The sequence below is a fragment of the Mugil cephalus genome, chromosome 11 (genome assembly GCF_022458985.1).
Source record: "Mugil cephalus isolate CIBA_MC_2020 chromosome 11, CIBA_Mcephalus_1.1, whole genome shotgun sequence".
Taxonomy (NCBI): Eukaryota; Metazoa; Chordata; class Actinopteri; order Mugiliformes; family Mugilidae; genus Mugil; species Mugil cephalus.
The window spans coordinates 15,790,885-15,810,637 of NC_061780.1; the positions used below are offsets into that span (position 1 = coordinate 15,790,885).

Sequence of the window (19,753 nt, forward strand, 5' to 3'; positions counted from 1 at the left end):
GGGAATTGTTAACTTTTCTCCATTTTGTGCACCAACCATCTGCTAGTTGTGATTACTTGAAAAAAAAATATATACTTGCAAAAAATCGATTAGATCCATTCACTATTTAAAGAGTTTTTATGTTTTTTTTTTTGTTTTGTTTTTTTGATGTGTTTATTTAAAAATGGCCTAAAAAAAAAGAGCATTTGACCTGTTCCACCTCAGTCGTCGCGTTGGGCAAACACAGCTGAACAAACGGGAAATTCTGATCGGGTTTCTTAAATTGTGTCTTGCAGATGCATGAATCAAATGTGTGAACAAAGTCAGAGGTAACTAGATCTACTAGGCGAACTGGAACTGCAGATGGTGCCTCTGATGACCCCTCTCTCCCTGTGCACAGACCAGAATGACACCATTGCTTTCAGTCACACACACACAATTGAGGAAAAAAAAAAACTGCACTCTCTGTAATCTGGTTAAATCTGATGGGAATGTTTTTTTTTCTGCTGCAACTTCAGTAGCCTTTATGAACCCCGAAAGTGAATTGGCCCTGATCCCGCAAAGACGGATTGATCGATGATTTCTGACTCTTGTGCATTTTCATAACATTGTCACAATGCAAGAAATCCTGGTTGTACAAATGAGTAAAGTAAATATATATATATATATATATATATATATATCGATATATAAAAAATATAAACTATTATGTATTTCAGGGAATGCAAAAAAAAGAAAAACAAAAAAAAGAAAACAGTAACTTATCTCTTTGTGCAAGAGAGAGCTCCTGTGTTCATAATGTGCTTTGCTTCAATCTGTAAATAGTTGAATGGCTTATAAATCTTAATTGTAACCTTTTCAGGTATTTTTGTACAAATAAGGGACTGATATATTCTGTTTATTTTAATTAGAATAAAACATTAATACATTGATATAAAAAAAACTACACTGTGCTTGTCTTTATGTAGGGAAACATCTGCTGCAATTAGAGAAACCAACACTGGAATTTTATTCTTATTATTATGAATTATAAAGTGTTACAATTCCATTCTGCATGCGCATTAGTTGTAATGGTTTAAAGTTGTGTCCAGGATCTGAAGCACCGCTAAGCAGGTACACATAATAACTGTAACTTTTAGATTGTCCACTAGATGGTGCTGTGCTACAAGAAGTTAATGGATTTGTAAAATGAAGCTAATCTGAAGTATTTCATAAACAAATAATTTTGCAACTATACATGTGGACACAAAAAAAATGTGAGTTTATAAGACATTATGGGACGTATGCATGCGAATGCCGAGAAAATCAGGTCAAAGTGGGGGTCCACGTTTAAAGGGCTGAGACCTTTGACACCAACAACCGCGCGTCACACCGTTTGGATTATCTGGCATGCAAAAATAGTGAGGTTTCACAACTTAAAGCCGTGCTGCTGGCAAAGAAAAAAAGATTAAAGATTAACATGTCTGAAGCTTTGCCGCCAGCAGCAACAATTTTTTTCCTACGTTCTGGTTTTGAAGCAGTTTGGATGCAGAAAACATCAACATAATGCGGCTGCACTGCAATGAACAGCAACACAAGTAAGTATTTAAAGTTCAGTTTTTGTTTTATGAAAATAATTTTAGAAGCATGACTTAAAAGTGTAGTTTAACTGTAATATGATTACGTATGAGGAGATGACCTGTATGAGTACACTCATACTATATCAGTATATGACTATTTATACAGTGGACACAGGAAGTGATAACAACGTTACAGTATTTCAACTATACACAAGGGAGTCTAATAGTAGAATTAGGTGTAGCAACATCTATAAACCCTTCAGGGCTTCTTAAGTAAGTAAGTAAGTTGTTAACTTTACACTGGGAAGTGGCGTGTTCCTTTTGGTTATTTTTTCTTTACCTCCTCAGTCTATACAGCTCGACATTTATCAGTTCAGTGAGGAGATATCAACTTAAATGACAGTAACGTTAAAGCACAGGGACAGGGGAACAAATCCAACTCTGTGGTTAAAGAAAGATTTGTGCGTTTAGTCTCAAGCCGAAATAGAAAGAGGCACTTGAATTTAACTTTTTATTCTGTGTCTGTCTTAGAGATGGGCGGAGGTTGGCCACCATTTCTGAGGGATTTAAGCGCACCCACCTAAAATTTGTAAACCTTGGATTTAAAATAGTGGTTGTCTTATAATCCAGGCGATACTATTGGATTAGCCCTCCTTTAAAATTAAGCACCGGTGTGTAGTTGTAAAACAAGGAAAAGACTTCTCTCCCTTTCTTTTTGATTTTTGACTGATTTTAAAGTCTTCATATACACACATTGCAGGGAGATGGCCACAACATAATGACCCATAATGTTTTAAATACATTCAAAATTTAAAACAAATTTAAAGTTGGTATAATATTACCTAGGAACATTGCATTTTTCTTTAATAGTTCACATGCACTGGTTCCTCCCACTAAAAGAAGAATGCTATATTTCATAATACCTTCTGAAGTATATCATAATCATAACATTTATTTAAGATGTTTGTATGTCTGACAATGCTGATATTCTGTAGAACAGTGATGGTTGTTGTAGTAAAGTTCACATTAAGCAGAGAAGTCATCGTTCCAACAAAAATTAAGATAAACTCATGAGTAAGAGACTACCAGGAAGTTACCACCAACTTGACTCATGGTGGGAACCAACATCTGGAAAAGATATCTGTGCTGAGTACGGAGCCCATGCTGTGTCCTGACTGAGCCTCCGACCGTGGCAAAGTGAGGGTTTTCAGATGTTTGTCTGGTGAACCTGAACTGTTGCTTTCTCCATCTATGTGCATGGCTTTCCCCTTTTCACTCATCTCTCTCTCTCACCTGGTTGGTTTTTGTGTGTGCGCGACTGTTTTTGCGTCGTATTTGTATTTACCTCATTATTACCTGACTATTTACCTCATTATTACCTAACTATTTAGCTCATTATTACCTCACTGTTTACCTCATTATTACCTCACTATTTACCCCATTAATGCTGTGAACGGTTTATACAAGTAAACGATCCGAACATTACAAGTATTCATGCGTAATGATGATAATGTTTTGGTTTTATATAGCACCTTATCATGGACACTCAAAGCACTCACTCAAAGCACTTAAATTTAATGCATTACACAGTTACACCCTGGTGGTGGTAAACTACCTCAGTAGTACTGTCATAGCCGCCCTGGGGCAGACCACCAGCACCAAACATCACTCACTCACAGTCATATACCAGTGGAGTTCACACTGGGAGATAGGTGAGTTAAGGACACAACGACAGACTAGGGCAAGGCATAGTAAATGAACCGCCAACCTTTTGGTTATTGGACTCAACCTACCGTGATACTGCTACCTCATAAGCCGCACCCCAAGTCGACCTCTGGTTTTTCACTTATAGGAACAGTGGAAGAGTGGCGACATTTGTCTCATTCAGCCTGATAGCTATCTACTTAGCTTGTTCAGTATTTAGATGCTCTCTTTTATTTAAACTTTCAAATAAACTTTTCTCTATAGGGCGTCTTGATGGAATCCCTCTGTATTTTTTCTAAATTAATAAATGTAATATTCCTTTCTCAGTTAAAGATATGTTGCAGAAGTCCTCTTGAATGATGACACTATATACGACCCTGCATAACTTCGTTTACTTTTAAATATATTACACTGAATAATCTCTTTTATCTCTCATCTATTTGCTGCATTTGACAAAGGGGATTATGCAATTGCTAATTTTATACATGAAGTCTCAATCAAGACTTTCAGTTTGGTTACCACTGTTTCCTGATATATTACAGTTTCACAGCAAAAATTGTATTGTTACTTTCGTTCATAGTAGTTGTCAAAGTGAGTTTGGCATCCTAATCGCTAGATGTGATGTATGTGTACAGAGAGGGATAGGGAGGGGGAGAGGGAGAGTAAACACACCTCTAGGAACTCCCTATGAATCAGTCTGCCTTGCGTTGGCCGCGAGCCCCGTTCCCATTGGCTGGCCCCGTGGGGGTTGGTGGGATGGGGGTGGTAAGTGGCAAGATAAAAGCAGCAAATGTCGGTTGTCCTGCTTGCACACCCACCCACCAGCATACACACGCACGCACACACACACACACACTCCACACAAACACACTCACCACGTGCCTGGCTGTCAGTCTGTCTGTTTGTTTGTGGAAGCCAAAGAAGAGGAGAGGAACCACTGGCCAGGCACCGCTGCTGAGGCTCTCACCTGAAAATGTGAGTATGCACACATACACAAACACACACACACACACACACACACACACATGCAACATGTCTAATCCTATTTGAGATAAGGATAAGGATAAGGGCTCTGCTTCTCAACAAGGGAAAAGACCTGTGGGGCGAAACACTTGCTGAACGGTACGGGACCGATGTGGAGCAAGGGGCAATGTTCATAAGCTGTTGTTTTACTTCAAAAGGCAGTATGACAGTAAACTACGCTAAAATATCCGTGCGAGTTTTATGTGGATGTGATCAAGGAAATCTTAATCTTACTCTGCTAAAAAGGATTACGATAATGCCCTTGTTTTATGTGACAATAACTGTGTATAGAAGTAAAACCTAAGCTCATTTGGGGAGTTGCTACAAAGCCTTTCTGGGTCTATCCATTTCAGACCCCAAAGTGAAAGGATCACATCAGCATTAATGTGCTGATAAGAGGGTCAGTGGTTCAAATGTGCATTTAAATTGTGGAGGCTCGTCTAAAATGTCAAGGAGCGTGATTTAGCATCTTTGCGCATTTTGTAGTAAAAATCCTGCAGTGTTACTGGGTACTAAAAATAAAAGAGCATTATTTTATTCAACTGTGCAATTGCTTTCAGTAATTTGTCTATGTATCTGTTCACTTAAGTGAAAATACACGATATCCACTGAAACCAAACAGTTTATGTGCATTGTGAGTGTGTGTGATGTGCGGACATGAAACCTTACTGGTGAGTTCATTAGGTGCCAGACTTGTAAAATCTGTGCTTCATGAAGGTTGTGGTATTCAGAGTTGGTTTAAGGTGTATTGAACTGAATTGAATTATGTTGTACGACCGTGTTTCTATTTTTTTGACAACCCCGTTTTAGTCAGTGTGCTAGGCTAAATAACAGAAACCAACAAGCTGTATCCTCCAAAATGATCATACAGTTGAATCACTATTTTTCTAATGCACCATTAACAACTGCACATTATACCAGTCATGAATGAGAGATTCGATCCAGGGCCGTTTCATTCTCATTTTCACTTGTATACCTTATGTTTTGGCAGGTGAGTGCACGGTATCTGTGATCACAGCTGAATGTGAATGTGTGTACCTACTGCATACATGCATATCCTTTTTTTGTTTTATGTTGATATTGCTGCACTACCTGTTGCACTGGAACCAGAGTGACATCAGTTTTGTTGCTTTAGATGAGCAATATATTGGAAGGACAATAAAGATTCTCAAGTGACTGATTTTTATAAACATTTATTTTTCAGTATAAAATGAATTATTCTAAATTCATTTTACAATATACTTTCCAAATGGTTCCGATTTGCTCAATTTTCCTTAAGACTACGGTCTTGAGACCAGAATGGAGATCTGTATATCCATGAGTGTGCAGCATACTGACATGGTGTAATAATGATTTAAAAAGTTTGATAATATTACTTTATCCAGGTTGAAGTCTGATGAGTACCACTAGTAGTAGACATAGTAGTTTTATTTACTCGTGACTTTGGATGGCTCATGATCAAACACTCCTCATTTGGCACCATAAACCTGTTTAACTCTGTAATGATCAACCCCAGCATCGTAAGCTCAAAGGTTAAACTTCAGTGTGTGAATATACTGTCTGCATGTGCTGTTTTACTTTTTGTAGAGTAGCACTCTGCTTCAGTCGGAAAGAAATCACCACACTGAAACATATGTTTTTGTGCTGTATTCCAGTCGGCAGTCATGGATGCGGCAGAGTTTCGGCGCCGAGGCAGGGAGATGGTAGACTACGTGGCTGACTACCTGGAAAACATAGAACAGCGGCCCGTCTACCCGGATTTGGAGCCGGGATATCTTCGCTCCTTAATCCCCACCGAGGCCCCAGAGGAGCCTGAGAATTATGAGGACATAATAAAGGATGTGGAGAGGGTCATAATGCCAGGGGTGAGCTGGTGCAGTTTTTGTTTGCTGCAACATTGTTAATGCACGGATTCCCATTTACAATGTTCAGATTAGTTTATTAGGACATTTCATGAGATAATAATGCATTTCTGTCACATAATGTCCATAAATTCATTACAGCAATTTAGGTCAGTTGACCTAAATTGTTTGCTTGACTAATCCCTGCATATTGACTCAGAGCACATGTTCAGGTCGCTTTACCAAATTTGTCAGACAGAAAGGAAAAGGTCAATTTAGCACTTGAACTGTGGAAATCCCGCCACTTGTGATTTTGATGATCAATTCCTTCAACGGTTCCAAGTTAATTAACGTTGTGTCATGGCAGCTTGCTAGAATTTAACGGGATCATCCCTATGTTCCTCGGGTCCTATATTCCCCGCTTTGTATGTGACCAAGGAACATAGGATCCCTTTTTTAAAAACAGGGTTAGGGTTAGGTTTAGAGCCGGTGTAACTCCAGCTAAATGTAATGCTAGCTATTTAGCCTAACAATAGAAGTAACACCTAAGACAAGCAGTTTGCTAAAACTTCAGACAAACTGTAATTTAGCCATTTAATGTGCTATCTTTGTCCAGGTCACCCACTGGCACAGCCCCTACTTCTTTGCTTACTTCCCGGCTGCATCCTCTTACCCCGCCATGCTGGCTGACATGCTTTGTGGAGCCATTGGCTGCATCGGATTCTCCTGGGTAACAAACGCTTCGTCGCTGCTTCTCTACACTTGGCACACTTTGTGTGTCTTTAGTTCATTTAAGTTTTCTTTTCTTTTGTCCTTGTGTTCGTTCAGGCTGCGAGTCCAGCCTGCACCGAGCTGGAGACAGTGATGTTGGATTGGCTTGGGAAGATGCTGCAACTGCCCGAGTGTTTTATAGCGGGGACACATGGTCACGGGGGAGGTGTCATCCAGGTACGTGTCTTGTGACGTGTTTTCCATGTCTGCCTGCCTTAGTTAAATATCCTATACAGAGTTATTATGATCAAATCATGATCCAATCCAACTTCCGGACTCATACTAGAGGCTTAAATTTTAACAAGCACACAGTATAAATGTGTGTTTAAATGTAACTGTCTCCAGTTTTCAGATAAATTTAACTTTAAAGGTGTTCATACGGACAAATAACTCATAACTTCTGTGTCCACATTCATCAGCGATTAGTGCGCTATTGATTTGTTGTCCCTTTCTCTACCTGGTTCAAACCAGCTGAAAATTGGTAGGAAATTGCCTTTTAATATGTCATCCGCCGACAGAGATGACAGTGATCGTGCTGGGATTGTTTCGTGCGAAAAAGGTCAAAGCATTAGTTTAGTGCTCCATTGACAGAAACGCCAAAGCAATGGCAGAGGATGTACTCTGTGCAAAATGAGCATGTGTGTTTGTGTTAATGGGATGGAGAGGAGTGGAGCATGAGAGTGCACTCTGATGACAGATCATTTCATGCCTCCTCTATTGTGACCACCTGAGTGTGAGGGCGTGTTTATGTGTGCGTGCTCATCTGGCTCATTGTGTTTTTGTTTCTGTCTTGCCACTCTCCCTACAGCTTACCAGCTCACTATGGCAACGAACGGGGCTCTTCTCAGTGCAGCAGGGCTAATGAGTGTTGTGACAGCAATTTGCCAGCCTATTATTATAAACCGTATGCCAACACAGAGGGGAAAATGGGATGGGTTTAAAAAGAAACCTAGAGCTTCCTTTTCACCTTTGCATGAGACAAAAAAAAATTCACCTATAGTTAAAAGGTAACTAATTGACTATAGCCTTCAAGAAAAATAATGTGGGACACTTCTATCTATAGCTTGTTATGTTTTTAAGGACACAAGTGAACAGGTTGTAAGTGGAGCCCTGCTTCCTCTGCCGATTCGTAATTTTCTAGTATTGGGATAATATATATCAGATTTCAAATTATAATGATAAAATGCCTGGTCAATTGCATTTGAAAAACAACAGGCTTTCTTTTGCTATTGTTGGAAGAAAATGGGTGAAAGATGGAAATCTGTATCTGGGAATCGAAAACTAATTATATCTTGGGGGAGTGCTTGTAAGCAGGAAGAGAACAGGAAGTAGACTTGGGTGAGTTTGGAAGCCTGTGGTTTGATTATGTTGTAAGCCAAAAGCTGCTCATATTTAAAAATGTAACGGTAAAGAGCCTAGCCTTGATACAGTTCTCAAAAAACAAGTTATCACTCTATTTCTATCAGTAATTTCAGGTGAATATGGGCCTACTGTTCAAAAAGTGACATAATTCATGTTGGCGTGAATAACTCCATTGCTTCATGTGACACGTTTGATAAAATATTAATTTCTGCTGTCAGACCTGCCACAGACTCAGAGGTATACACCAATTGCGTTTACTGTTGCAATTTCCCTTTCATATGCTTAGAATTTGGGTTTGGTTACCACAGGTGTTCCTCAGGGAAAGATATTAGAGCCACTACTGCTTACTTTGTACTTTTGTACAACATTGAATCATGGCTAAACAACCGATTGTCTTACAAAACTTGGGTTTTGTTTTGCTAAAATCTTTGGCCTTAAAAGCTCTCCTGGTTGCAACTTGCAACCTGCAACTTGTCCATTTCCCATTTCTCTCTACTGACAAACTATCCAACACAGTCCAAAAACAAAACCCCAAACATTTGTATTCTTACTCTAAAACTTAATACTGTCCATCCTACTCTTCATATAGAGATATTCTTGATGCTTAAAACATTGTTTACACTGGATCAATAGGGTTACATGAATAAATGAGCATAGCTTATATTAGTCTGCTCATCTGGTGATTTTCACCTATTGATTGAGTAATTTGAACAACTTTGTTGAGTTAATGCCCCCAGATACAGCAGAAGCCATGCTTCACTTTTATTGTGTAGCCTCAAACTATTTTAAATGTATCAGACTGCGTTTGAAAGAAGGGAGGTGTCACTGCGTTCACATCAGAGTCCTAATAATAACAGACAAACAGACTTTATTTGGGTTGGTAAACCTAACCCAAATAAAGTCTGTTTAGCATTGAATATTTGATGTGTAGTATATTTTGTACTGTACTGTACATCCTGAAGTTGAAATAACACAGCATCCTTCTCTTTCTAACGTTTAACCTGAATTATTACTTCACGAGTTATTACTTCAAGACTGCAGCAGCTAACTTTATTAATCAATAACTTGTTATCAGTCAGTGGTAGCTGGTCCTTGCATTAAAGCCCAACATGTAACATTCAAGACTGGTATGAAATGAGATTTACAACAGTGGAACATAAGTTCTGTCATTCTCCAACAGGGCACAGCCAGTGAGGCGACGCTGATGTCCTTGCTCGCCGCCCGGTGCAAAGCAGTCAGACGGGTCCAGGCTATCGAAACAGAAAAATCAGAGGGTGAAGTCCTCTCCAAACTGGTGGCTTATACTTCTGAACAAGTAAGATTGCAACACACTTGCAGTCTTCCTTATGTCTTGTTCATGTTCTAGTTCAGTGCTGCTCTTGCACTCTCCAGTGTTTTTTTGTATTGTACCAGACTAAAAATGGCTGTCGCAGTGCTCATAGAAAGCGCATATAGAAGCTTTCAGCCATGGGAAGTGGTCAAAAATCCATATACTGTGTGTACTTTGACCACCTCTAGTTTTTTTCCCGTTCTTCATGCACCTGACATGACACAAGACGTCCACTGTCACAGCTTTCAGGGAAAGAGTGCACCTGCAAGTTTGTGTAAACGTTAGCCCATGTGACGCCATTAATGGTTACTTCAGTAAGAGTAAAAGAGTTTTTTGGCAATTGGGGGAGACAAAAGGTCAGTCAGGCAGTAGCTGGGTCTGATCAGGTTTAACACCAGGCTACCTGACATTGTAATTGGGTTAGTGTGTTTCCTAAGGGCCACACAGACCTTTACAGAAAGACCAGTTAATATTTTTCTACTGCCTGTTTAGACGCAGTGTTCTATTTGTCGCACAAAGTTGTGTAAGAAATCTTTATGAAATCTGTTGCTATGGCTTCTCAAATACTTTGAACTACTATTGCATCTCTCCCCAACATTACCTACTTTAAGTATAAAATGACCCATTCTTTAGTTTTACAGTTATTTAGTATCCATGCACATGGAGTTAGATGCTAACTCATAAGGTTGATGTTCTCAATTCTATCGCTTGTTTTTCCTCCTGAGGCTCATTCCTCAGTGGAGCGCGCTGCTCTGATCGGAGGAGTGATGATGAGGAAGGTTCCTACAGACGACCACTATGCTGTGAAAGGGGAAATGCTTAAGAAGATGGTGGAGGAGGACAAAGCAGCTGGACTCATCCCTTTCTATGTAAGAAAAGAGAACTCTACTCTTGTAAATGCTACAGCCAGTTACCCAACCACTCACTAAGCTGATGTTCACAATAATACAATTTGCCTGCGATGCAGCTGTGCACACCCCGAGGCCTTCTGCTAAAGGATAACATTGTTTCTGTTGAACAAAATGCATGTCTATCTGGTTAGGGACAATGATCACTGTCTCATGTGCACCTACAAATCCCTATCAGTGGACAATATTGAGGAGGCTGCAATAGTCCAGCAGCTCCGAATCATCTGTGTGTCAGAAGTGATATTCTAATGTATGTTTAAGAGATGGATATTTGTACTATGGCCCCAAAGACAAAACTGTCTTTTGTCATTATGGTGTATAAAATTATTGAGATTCAAATGGTTACTGCTGTGACAGTGAAAACATAATTTGACACAGAAAATAAAGCATTTTGATAAATTGTATATGTCTTACCAAAGGTGTGGGCTCATGGGCTCACAGCTAAACAACAGAGTGGCTTACAAAATTCACCTGTATATGTCTGTGTTTCAGTTCTGTGCCACTCTTGGCACCACTCCATCATGTGCTTTTGATCACATCTCCGAGCTGGGGGCCTTATGTGAGTCAACCAGTCGCACACATATAAATGCTTTACTAGCTTTATGAGCACATTATGACCAGACTTGATTTAACAAGATGTTTAGATTGATTGGACTTGTTTCCTTTGTGTACTTTATTGATCGCTCTGTTTCTTGTCTATTCCAGGTAATGAGAAAAATATGTGGATGCACGTTGATGCAGCATATGCTGGGAGCGCGTTTATCTGTCCTGAATTTAGACCTTTATTGAATGGTGTTGAGGTGTGTAAATATATTCATGTTCTTATACAATAAATGGCATGCTAGTAATTGTATCCCAGAATGTGTTAGACTAAGATTAATGTGGTTTTGGGTGTGATGAGAGACTTTGGGTGGGAATCCACCTGCATATATATTGGTGCAGAACGAGAAGAGCACCTATTTTCTGAAATGTCTTTTATTACATGAGAGGAAACATTAACTGTAAACTGTTTGAAAAGGGCATAACGTTAATGTCAAGGAGGAAGCATGCAAGGCTGAGTAATAGGCCAAACAATCGGCGTAAGAAGTGGCAGCATCAATCTGGCTTCTGAGGGTGCCGAGGCAGCTGTTGCTCCCCAAGCTGTGCAGAGACGCAGAGATAAGGACAGAGTAATTTCCTGAGGCAGCGTTAGACCTTTATATATCACTGTTTATTAGACACACGAGTTCAAACAATGTTGGTGGGGAGACAGAGAAAACAGACTAGACCGTAAAAGGACCAACTGTTGTTTCATCTTTTCTCTGACTGCTAGCTTTGAAATGAGTTAATGGACTTACAATAACACAATTTATTTCCATATTCCTGCAATTTATTGTTACGTTGTGTGAATAGAATGGAAATATTTAGATCCGATGTTCTTTTTTTAAAGGGTGGAAGTGTTCCTCAAACTTCTTCAAGCCTTATGTGGTAATACAGTAGTTATTAGAAATCAGCTATTAGCATAGTAGTTATGGAACATAACTTTGAAACATCAAAAGGTCAGAGAGAATTACTGAATGAACCTGGTTCTTTTTGGATGAGAGTGTAGCCCTGTTAGAGGATTGGTTGCTAGGATATAAGTGATGGCCGGTAGGCAGGCAGCCCCCTTTGAATCAGTCAGCATGGCAACTGTCCACCAGGAGTCTGTATAACATTGTCTGTCCGTGCGGTGTTATTGCATTTGTGGAGGTAGAGAAGAGGATATTACAAAAGATAGGCAACAAAAAGATGTGAGCAGATAAGAAATGGTTCTGCCTCTCGTTGAATAAACCTTCCTGTCAGGAAAGGGTTATTTCCAGTGAGCTCTATAATCTGTTGGCTGAATGTTCCTCTTTTGCATTTCAAATAAATTGTGCCTGCTCTAGTCTAGATAATGCTGTTGGTGACAAGGTCGCCTCTGCGTCAGTAATGCCGAATGAAGACATGTTATGGTGTGTGTTGTTCCAGGAACAAATTTTCTACATTTTCTCGCTGGGCACATTATTAGATCTTCCCCCCAAAAAACAACAAAAAACAAAGCACAGATCTCATTTTAAAGCCACGGATATTGTACTGTGATCCTAGTTGCAAGTTAATTTTCATCTCTATTCCCTGTGGCTTCATCTCTATTTTACTCTTTATTTTACAGTTTGCAGACTCCTTCAACTTCAACCCTCACAAATGGCTTTTAGTCAACTTTGACTGCTCTGCAATGTGGTGGGTTAAACACAAAAGCAACATTTCCAATATCACAGTGCCTTTTTCTTTGTGTTACATCTCCAATTATAACCCTTCCGTCTGTCTATGAATGACACGTCTGTGGGCGATGCGAAGACCGGTTTAACAAAGAGGAAATTAAACCGACCATTTTTAGCATCTAGCTCTGTTTTAGTTTTTTGTCAGGGACCCACGGTCCCATAAAGTAACAATGAGCCCTGACATCCATCCACACGTCAGTCATTTGCGCAGTAAAAATAGAACAATGCCTTGCACCTGCCTCTCCTGTCAGCATCGACAAAACGAGAGCTGCATGCACAAGATGGAAACGGTGACATGGGGCGAAGGGAAGAGGTTCTTGAAAGCCTTTTCCACCTCCTCTCCCTGTAAACCTCTACTTACAGGACACCTACAATTCTGTTTTAGTTGTCTGGCACATTTATTATCATTGAAGTTAATTTGTACGTGGAGAAGTTTTAGTCTAGTTTTAGTAGAACATTGTGGTTCAAATGTCTGAGACCTGGACAATAATTAGAGAGTTTGAGGTTAAACAAGCATTTTAGTGTTAGTTGTTTTTCTGTGTAAGTAACTGGAACAGCTGTGTCACAATCAGGGAGACCAAAAAATACCAGTCAATCTACAAATGTCCTATAAAAAAAGATACTACTCGCTAAGATGCTGGTGTGATAAAACATACCAACATTTAAGCAAGTGGATGATTGAAGTTGTATGATAGATATTAAAATGAAATTGTAATGAAATGACGTGAAGTTTGTCTGAGCCTTTTGGAGAAGGTGCTCCGTTGTCGGTCTATTATATGGTGGACAGGGTTACCCATGATTGATATCAGTTTCCTCTCCACTATAGACCACACAGTGGAGAAATGGTGCATGTCCTGATGAATCCATGTCTGAGATTTGTGACAGTAAAAGAAGGCTTTATGTAAGGAGAAGGACGAACCCTCCTGCACTGAAAGTAGCAATAGAGCTCCATTGTAAGGAGCTCACTGGTTTGTTTGCTTCTTTGCAGGAAAGCATTTAGCAGAAGTAAGACAAAGAAGTGCTGACTGTCGTGGATTTTTGACCGCAGTTACCTGAGTTCAAGCTGAAAAACAAGAAGTTCTTTGGAACGTTGTGAAATTTATACCGGGAAATAATCAGTCATTGGGTTTCATGCAGTTCAAATGCATGCCTTAAAGCAAAAGCAAATATCAAATCATATATGAATGAGTATATTCTGGAACTCATGTTTATTTTTCACTAGTGTTTACTTAATAATTAACTTAATGTATACTGCACAATACTGAGCGTTATTTATGGGACCATAATCAAGTTTGACATAGCAAAGACTTTTGTATCTTTAGACATTACAACTTAGCATCAACAGGTTGTCTTATATCTATTTTTTTTTTTTGTCCACAGGGTGAAAAAGAGAACAGACATCATTGGAGCCTTCAAAATGGAACCACTCTACCTGAAACACGAAAACCAGGAATCAGGTATTTTCACATAAATGATCTAAATCACTGATCACTGATCAGGTTGGATCCATGTGGGATCGATTGTGTGACGGCAGCTGTGAAGAGCTGTCACCATGTTTAGCATTCACATTGTGAGGGAGGTTGACGGGTGGAAAAGAGCTCATCTGCACACATCTGAAGCACCGGTGCCTTAAATGCAGTGCAGTGTAGGCTAATTGAGACAGGCACAGGCGTGAAGGACATCCTGAGACCAGAACCAAAATAAAAACGGTTAAGATTTGACAGAAGAATTCAGCACAGTCCTGCACGACTCCGGGTTGAGCATCTCTGCTGATACTGTGCGTGCTCCCAGCCTGCAGATGGGCTCAGATTTGCACTATAATTTGCCTCAGAGACGAGCGGACAGCAGAGAAAGACAAACAGCTACCTCCCACCAACACGAGGCATCTTACAAAAGCCTCTGCTCATATAAGCTGGACTCTTCAATCTAATTAGTGGTTATTAGCACAAGCTAACACAGGCCTCCATTCTGCAGAGATGAGCTACCTGTAGCCAGTGGTGTGTGTGTGTGTGTGTGTGTGTGTGTGTGTGTGTGTGTGTGTGGACTGACAGTGATCAGAGAGATAGAGGGGGTGGACAGCAAAGACAGCAACACCTGGACAATGGAAAACTAAATAACAGCAAAAAGAAGAGAAAAGAAAAACAACAAAGCTAAAATATATTTTTCTGACACTTACATTAGTTAATATCACATCTGTTATTGTCACAAATTGTTGTGTTATCAGACAATACTGTGTTTATTTCATTAGTTGTATGCTGCACTTCTGGTATATAGTCACATTAAGAAAAGCAGATTTATGTGAAAATTATATTTTCAGCATTAGTCTATATTACACAGTATACTAATGTATAACATATAGACACTGTCATATCTATACTCTTAACATGTAATGGACGGTATTATGTGTTTCTCTTTCAACAGGGCTGGTCACAGATTACAGGGTAAGATGAATAATTATTGGACCTGAACACGACATCAGCATTAATATTGAAAAATGCTGCAAAAGAAAAGAAAACAAACAACAAAAAAAATGGGATTGCTTCCATCCTGCAGCACTGGCAAATTCCACTCGGCAGGAGATTTCGTTCGCTAAAGCTGTGGTTTGTCTTCCGTATGTATGGACTCAAAGGGCTGCAGGCTCATATACGCAAGGTAGGCGAAAAGCAACTTGGATGATTACACAGTATTTTATTATATATATTTTATTATATATTTAGAGTTTTTACAATGTGTGGGGGGGAAAATGAGAATTATTTTGTTCAATGTGCGGTTTGTAATCTAGTACTGCAGTAGTGGACCTGCCTTATGTGGAGGCTTTCCAGACACTATTCCATGTTTTTATCATTTTCAAAATGTTGCTTCACTTTATTTTTGTCTCAATCACTCCTGGAAAAAAAAAATCAAAAACTAATCTGCCAATCACACATGCCTTTATGCTAAATGCTATTGCCAACCTTCCTCCAACACCTCACCCCTGACTAACCCTCCCTCTTCGTTGCCCTCCCTCCTTATTGCTCTCCATCGGCGTACTGTGCCTTCATGTCTGACCTGCATATCCTTTTAATAGTGACATTTTCTGCTTCTTTCGATATCCCCCTTTCTCCCCAGTGTGCCTGTCTCTCCTCCTCATCTTCCTCTTCCTCCCTCCAGTCTGCTCTGTCAGTCAAAGGAGTCTGTTTTGTGTTTGCTCTCCGTTTTAAAAGAAGTGGCAGGCGCAGCATCCCTGCAGCTATAAGCCATGACGCAGTACTCTAATGTACATGCATCTGTTGAATTAGAGCAGTTCAGAGTCCTGTTCTTGTCTCTAGCTGAACCTCATTTCGTCTGTCGATATTTTTAAATAGAAATATAGTGTCTGATGTTGTATTTTTTCCTTCTCCCTGTATGGAAAAATACACTTAGTCTTCTTCTCCTTCTAAACACTAATACCTTATCCACTGAACAAAAGAAGCAGTAAAATACCAAAGCATTTTAATGGCAACAGCATGTACAATGGGCTCCAACCAGCAGACAGTAAGAGGCAGGACTGAGATCATTACAGTTTATTGGCTCTTAACAAACAGTGATGCAGAGTTACCTGCTGGGAACGGTGGTGGTGGTCAACCGGCTCTTCTTCATTTAGGCCCAGTTTTTAACTTTATTAGAGAGAAACCGTCAGGAAACGTGCAGAGGAAGCCAGCCCATATAATCGTTATTACGTGCACTGATGCACATTTCACCGTTTTGCTCAGCAGGGCTCTTTGATCTTGAGTGGATGAATTATGCCGTGGGTGCACGTTTGATCATGCAATGCCAAGTAAAAAAAAAAAAAAAAAAAAAGAAAGAAAACAGAAGAAAAACAGAAGTGAGGGAAATGACATTTCCTGTAACCACAGTTTGAACTTTCATGGTTCCTAAGTCCTCAGTTTGAATTTTTCCGACGTGTACCCCCAGGAATTACCTCCTATAAGGATGCAAACTATCACGTAGCATGTTTGTTTAATTTTTAGTTATTGGTGATTTAGTTCAGAAAGTAAAGTGTAAAGTGTTACATTTGCCAAATAAATAAAAAGAATTTGTCAGTGTGGGAAAAAAAACCTTCTGATCCCTAAACCAAGAAGCTCTGCTCCTTGCAGTGGTACAACACTGCCACCTAGTCAACATCAGGTAAATTACAGCCTTAAGCGGAGTTGACAGTTTCTCTGACACAGGTCAAATTTAAAGGCCGGGACATTTTCTCCGGCTTGTGTCATGACCTGGACTAACTAACACACCGTGCCCTTTGAGCTCTTTACTTCCTGGTTGTATTTGCCGTGCTGCTTTTCTCTATCCGCCTCAGATAAAGTTAGATTGAGGATCATTGACATATTATATACTGCAGAGCATTTGCTCAGAATAATCTATGTCTTCTATTCACAGCAAGTGGCCCTGGCCAAAGAGTTTGAGAGTCTGGTGCGAGCGGACAAGAGGTTTGAGATCTGTGCTGAAGTCGTCCTGGGGCTGGTCTGCTTCAGGCTCAAGGTAAAACCCAACATTATAGTCTTAAGTGTGTCATTCCAGTTTTTTTAATTTTTTTTTTTATTTTTTTAGGACATTGCCTTACCCTGTTAAACCAGTTTCACTATAGAATAAACTCTTTTTCTGCCTCAGGGGGAAGCTGATATCTGTCATTTATTGAATGACAAAGAATTTCGTACTGCCTTACATGTGTTATCCACATAACAAACAACTAAATCTGAGTGTTTGTTTTTGCATATGGTGTGACAAAATGGAAACTGTTGCCCCCCTCACACATTAGGCTTTTGTTTTTTGTTTTCAGCCTAAAAAATCATGCCCGAATAAATTCAGTCAATAAGAGCTCCACAGCTGTGAGGTCAAAACCAACAACCTTGGGCTCTATGGATGAGAGATGCCCGTGGAAAATCTAAAATACAATAAGTCTTCTCCGTGCCAGTGAGGTGTAAAATGAGTACAGTGAGTCAGTAAACACTGATTATTATTAATATTTTCTAAAAAAAAATTCCTACTCCTCAGTTCAGCTTCATGGACTTCTACCTTCAAAATATGGCAGCCGGTTGCAGTTTTAATAACAGGCTTTGTCTTGGGAATATTTGCCTCTAGAGTGGAAAGGAAGCTCGTGGTGTGAATCTAAACAGCCTTCCTTGCTCCTTCCTCAGGGCTCCAATGAGCTGAACCAGGACCTGCTGAAAAGGATCACCAGGAGCAGAGAGATCCACCTGGTGCCTTGCCAGCTCTCCGGCCGCTTCGTCCTGCGCTTCGCCGTGTGCGCACGCACCACCGAGTCACGTCACATCCAGCAAGCGTGGCGGCACATCACGCAGCTGACCTTTGAGCTCTTGCAGGAGGCCAGTCATTGACCAAAAGACTGAGGAGCTGGGGCTGTCCACTCTGATGCCTACACGAGGACCAAAGATTGGACAAAAGTCTCCTGAGTGTTTGCAGGTGTAAAATGTCTTGTGTCCAGTCCAGTGAGCATTCGTCATTATTTTTTGCATATTTTTCTGTGTTGCAAATTAATGTGAAAATAACTTCTTACAAATTAACCAAATGTGCATAAAAGGAAAATGTGTAAGTTCCAAATATTACATCTTACATTTGCAAATTGTGGCTTCACTGACTTGGCCTCACTCCTCATCATAGTGCACTTACCCCCCTGCAGGCTTGTCTGTGCTGGTGTCTTGTGTGTGTCAAATATGGTCTGTAGTTTGGTTTGAATGTTGTGATTTTGATTTTTTTTTTTTTTTTTTTTTTTTTTGAGTTTTGCCATGAATGTATTGCACTGTGCGAAAAAAAAAAAAGAAAAAAATTTTGTCCGTGCTCATATAATATACAGGCCGAGCTTCTTAACATTAGTGATACAGCTACTTTGAGGGCTTCATAAAGTGCAAGCTTAAAGAATTCTAATACGGCTCCTAGTAATCAGGTTAAAGCCTCTTATAAGTGCATTCATTTATTTATAACCTCATTTGCAAATGTTGTTTAATATATAATGGCACGCAAGGGCCAAACACTTTATTACCTTTTTTTTCTTCTTCTTTTTTTTTTTTGATTCCTGTAGTGTCTAATGCACAGTGTATTTCCCAAGCTGTAGCACGAGACAATCACAGAGTCGCTGTAAACAGTGGGATGAGAATGAAAAGCTCCAGGCGGGAAACACGAGTCCGTTATTTCCATCGTTTCCTTATAAACTGTCTTGGACAGATTATCAATGATCAAAAGAAAACATGCAGACTGTCTGACACAAGTTTAATTTCTTGGTAATTCAAGTTTATCTTTGTTGGCACCAGGATCCTCCACTCAATAGAGTCTCCACATATACTGTACGTTTAACTTTAAACCTTGAGATCTGGCACAGATTATTTAAGATGAACAAATGTGACTTGGTTTGTAAATTGTTAAACTTTTCATGTGTCCACTGCCGGGAAGTGTATAATAATCTGTGGTGTCGCATCTCTGCGCCTTGTTGTTAATGTTGCTGTTAGTTCGTATGATTGCGTCAACGTCAGCTGCTGTTTGGGATCCTAGTGTGCTGCTGCTCTCTTTGGCTTGGCTGTGGCCTGCATGCAATGGTATGGGTTTATTTTAATAAAGTCTACTGTAGTCTGCACAGCATGTTGTTATTCTTCATTAAAGGTTAATGATATATCACATTAGATTATTATAATTACGCCTTGCAATGACACACGCATAATTATATGTTACAGTATTGTACAGGACACTGACCTTATGGTCCCAGTTTGAACGATTGTTACTTTATGTACTTTCAGCCTCGTCACACTCATGCATGCGGTGATTTTATTGAAAGAGTAGTAAACCTACAGCCTGATACGCTTCTGCTGTCGCTCCGCTGAGGTGTGCTCAATTAAAGATGACAGGCATAAACACTAGCGACCAACATGCTGAGCCAATAGGCCTCCTCTGAGCATCCTAATCCCCGCGGACAAAGGCCAGCGTTCTATAAATACAGATGAGGCTCCGGCATAAGACGTTAATTCTCAGT

The 19,753-nt window shown here is 39.8% G+C and overlaps 1 protein-coding gene across 2 annotated transcripts; it reads left to right on the forward strand.

Moving 5' to 3' along the window:
- The first annotated feature begins 817 nt into the window (after nt 1-817).
- Nucleotides 818-19,360, forward strand: ddc (dopa decarboxylase). 2 transcript variants are annotated; one of them, XM_047598332.1, is made up of 14 exons: nt 818-1,556; nt 5,921-6,130; nt 6,723-6,836; nt 6,935-7,054; nt 9,420-9,554; nt 10,295-10,438; nt 10,970-11,036; nt 11,183-11,277; nt 12,645-12,712; nt 14,134-14,210; nt 15,175-15,194; nt 15,307-15,405; nt 17,152-17,253; nt 17,910-19,360. In XM_047598332.1, exons 2-14 carry the CDS (start codon nt 5,930-5,932, stop codon nt 18,108-18,110), a joined length of 1,443 nt encoding a protein of 480 aa, XP_047454288.1. In that variant the 5' UTR covers nt 818-1,556; nt 5,921-5,929; the 3' UTR covers nt 18,111-19,360. The 2 variants fall into 2 exon arrangements, with proteins under 2 accessions (XP_047454288.1, XP_047454287.1); XM_047598331.1 differs by lacking the exon at nt 818-1,556 and adding an exon at nt 3,954-4,217.
- The last annotated feature ends 393 nt before the right edge of the window (nt 19,361-19,753 follow it).

Coding starts and splice junctions, on each gene's coding strand:
- ddc (XM_047598331.1), top strand. CDS start 3,999: ATGGGGGTGGTAAGTGGCAAGATAAAAGCAGCAAATGTCGGTTGTCCT. Junction 10,439..10,969: donor CTGGACTCATCCCTTTCTAT/GTAAGAAAAGAG, acceptor TCTGTGTTTCAG/TTCTGTGCCACTCTTGGCAC. Junction 15,406..17,151: donor TGCAGGCTCATATACGCAAG/GTAGGCGAAAAG, acceptor TTCTATTCACAG/CAAGTGGCCCTGGCCAAAGA.